Below are 3,068 nucleotides of genomic sequence, written 5' to 3'. Positions count from 1 at the left end.
TTCTGCTCCCCTATTGGGCGTAAATCTATGCTCTGCCCCCAGTGAATTGGATGGTTTTTCCCTCTTTGAGTCAATGTCAAAGCACATAAAAGTTGAGTATTTCCTGCCTCCGACCTCTTTACCCTTCCAGTATATTGATGTTCTCCCCCCTCCCACCATGAGCTTCTTTATGACGTATAAATTCACCCCCATTTGTTTCTTTTTCCCATTTCTTTAAATATTAACCTATTTTTAAGCTCTAATTATATATATATATGTGTGTGTGTGTGTGTGTGTGTATGCATTCTCATGTGTATGTATTTTTGCATGCATATATCTGTATACCTATTTGTGTCACGTCTTTTCGTCCTATAGGGTTTGTCACTGTTCCCTCTAAGTGTACTTCTCTTTGCTGCCCAGGTAATAACAACAGTTTTTCAGAGTTACCAATGACCTCTTTTCTTATAGGGATACGTATCATTTTAACTTATTGAGTCTCTTAACAAGAATTCCTTTTGTTTTGTTTTGTTTTTTCTTTTTTAATTATCTTTCGATGATTCTCTTGAGTTCTGTGCTTGTACATCCAATTTTCTGTTCAGGTCTGGTCTTTTCTTTAGAAAATCTTGAAATTCTTCTATTTTGTTGAATGACCATACTTTCCCCTGTAAGAGTATAGTCAGTTTTGCTGGGTCGTTGATTCTTGGTTGTAGACCTAGAGAAAGGAAGTAAGGTAGACACCCAATGCCTGGGTTGGGGGTGGGGATGGGAGTGGTGGTGGGGGACTAGCAGGTGCCAGGCCCTCTCAGACTCCTGGGAATGCAGCCCTCACACCAGGGGACCAAAGGTGTGAACCCAGGTGTCAAAGATCCTCTTGGTGTGAACCCAGGTGCCACGCCCACTTTGATATGAACCAGGTGACAAGGCCCTCTTGGTGTGAACCCAGGTGTCAGGCCCCTTTGGTGTGAACTCAGGGGCAGTGCCCAGGGAGCAATAAAAAAGAATGCAGACCAAGGTCCTACTCACCTGAGAGCTGCTCTCTTACGAGTTGGAGCCTCTGGAGAGAGAGAGAGAGAAAGAGACAGAGAGATACAGAGAGACTGAGACAGACACACTCACACACAGAGAGTGAGAGAGAGAGAGAAAGATAGAGAGAGAGAGAAAGATAGAGAGAGAGAGAAAGAGAGTGAGGGAGACAGAGAGAGAGAGAGAGAGAGAGAGAGAGAGAGAGAGAGAGAGAGAGAGTGAGAAAGAGAGAGAGAGAGAGAGAGAGACAGAGAGACAGAGACAGAGACAGAGACAGAGAGACAGAGACAGAGACAGAGACAGAGACAGAGACAGAGTGAGAGAGAGAGAGAGAGCCTTGCAAGACAGAGAGATATCAAGTCCCAGAGAGATGGATGTCAGTGAGATGACTGAGAAGGTCAGGTCAGAACTGACCTGTTCCATCTGTTTGGACCTCTTCACCCAGCCAGTGACCCTTGACTGCGGGCATAGCTTCTGCAGAGAGTGTGTTCTTCGGAGCTGGCAGGAAGCCCAAGTCCCATGGACATGCCCACTGTGCAGGGCAAGCAGTCAGCCCAGAGCCTTAGAGCCCACCCAGGTCCTGGAGGCCCTGGCCTCCAGCATGAGCAGGCAGCTGAGACTTCCCAGAGATGTGGGTGGCCAGGCCAGGTGTGGCCAACACCAAGCCGTTCAGAAGCTGTTCTGTGAAGATGATTTCAGCCCACTCTGTGTCTCGTGCTTACTCCCTCAAGAACACGAAGGTCATCGTGTGTATCCCCTGGAAGAGTCTGCGGAGACCTGCAAGGCACAGCTGCAGGAAGCCCTTGGCCAGGCCTGGGATAAGGCGAGAGAGGCTCACATGTTGCTGGAGCAGGAGAGAGAAAGGAGGCTGAGGTGCCGGAGGGAGGCTGCCACTCTGAAGCGGGTCATCTTGCCAGAATATATCAAGACCCACCTTGTGTGGACAGAGGACCAACAACAGGATCTCCTGGACAAGGAAAAGAGAAGGAATGTGAAGAGATTATGGACCAGTGAGGCCAGAATCTCCAAGTATGTCCAAAGCCTCAGGAAGCTGATTGAGGAGCTCGACAAGACTTTGGAGCAGCCCCTGGTGGAGATGCTCCTGGCTGGGAGGAGCACTTTGGAAAGGAGTCGGGAGCTGCTGCTTCGGTGTCCAGAGCCTGCTGCCCTAAGCTGGACTCTGTGTGGAACCACTGGAATGAGGGAGCTCCTACTGGCCTTCCAGAGCCACATCCTTCTGGATCCGGGAACAGCCCATTCCTATCTCAGCATCTCTGGAGATCTGAAGAGCGTGAGGCTTGCTAGCCATTGGTGGGACCTTCTGGACAACCAGCAGGAAGAGGTGGAGCGTCTTGTTTGTGTGCTGGGTGCTCAGAGCTTCACCTCAGGGAGCCATTATTGGGAGGTGGAGGTAGGAAGCAAGACAGAGTGGGAAGTGGGCATCTGTACAGGGCCAGGAAACAACCAGGGCAGCACCCATGGGGATGTGCTCTCCCTCTCTTGCCTCAACATGGGAGAACAATTTGAACTGTGGATCTCTCACACCATGGAAGACCCTGAGGATACAGGACCCCTGCACAGGCTGGGCATTTTCCTCCAATACGAAGGGGGACACCTGTCATTTTACAATGTGACCCAGGGCTGCCTGATCTACGCCTTTCCCCCGGTCACCTTCCAAGGTCCTCTCAGGCCTTTCTTCTCCCTTGGCCTGCTGCAGGAGGAGAATCAGCCCATCCCTCTCACCATCTGTCCACTGAGCCCTCATCCCTGAGGGAGCTCATGCCATTCCACCTGGCCTAGGCTCTGGGGCTCCATTCAGGGAGAGGATCCATCCTGTGCCGAATTCCTTAGTGAAAAGCTCCAGGACCAGCGAGAGTGACACCAAGGGACTGCAACGGGAAAAGGATGGACCACAGAGCTACCAGTGGAAAAGGAAAAACAAACAAAGAAAAAAATAACATAAAAATAATAGGAGCAGAGATCTGGAGACCAATTTTGGGAATTGTAAGGGTGATATTAGAAAATAAGTACTGTTTTATTAGTTTAGGGATGAGAAGTAAAGTGGC

The 3,068-nt window shown here is 49.8% G+C and overlaps 1 protein-coding gene across 1 annotated transcript; it reads left to right on the top strand.

Moving 5' to 3' along the window:
• Positions 1–1,372: 1,372 nt before the first annotated feature.
• LOC130457299 (probable E3 ubiquitin-protein ligase TRIML1) lies at positions 1,373–2,773 on the top strand. The gene has a single exon (XM_056817659.1). The coding sequence runs from the start codon at positions 1,373–1,375 to the stop codon at positions 2,771–2,773; it is 1,401 nt and encodes a 466-aa protein (XP_056673637.1).
• Positions 2,774–3,068: the final 295 nt, after the last annotated feature.

This window comes from Monodelphis domestica, chromosome 1 (assembly GCF_027887165.1).
Source record: "Monodelphis domestica isolate mMonDom1 chromosome 1, mMonDom1.pri, whole genome shotgun sequence".
Taxonomy (NCBI): Eukaryota; Metazoa; Chordata; class Mammalia; order Didelphimorphia; family Didelphidae; genus Monodelphis; species Monodelphis domestica.
The sequence above is the reverse complement of the archived record's forward strand: the minus strand, read 5'-3'. Positions and strand labels throughout refer to the sequence as shown.

Bases quoted from the DNA above. Each gene is read 5' to 3' on its own strand.
- LOC130457299 (XM_056817659.1), top strand. From the start codon at position 1,373: ATGGATGTCAGTGAGATGACTGAGAAGGTCAGGTCAGAACTGACCTGT.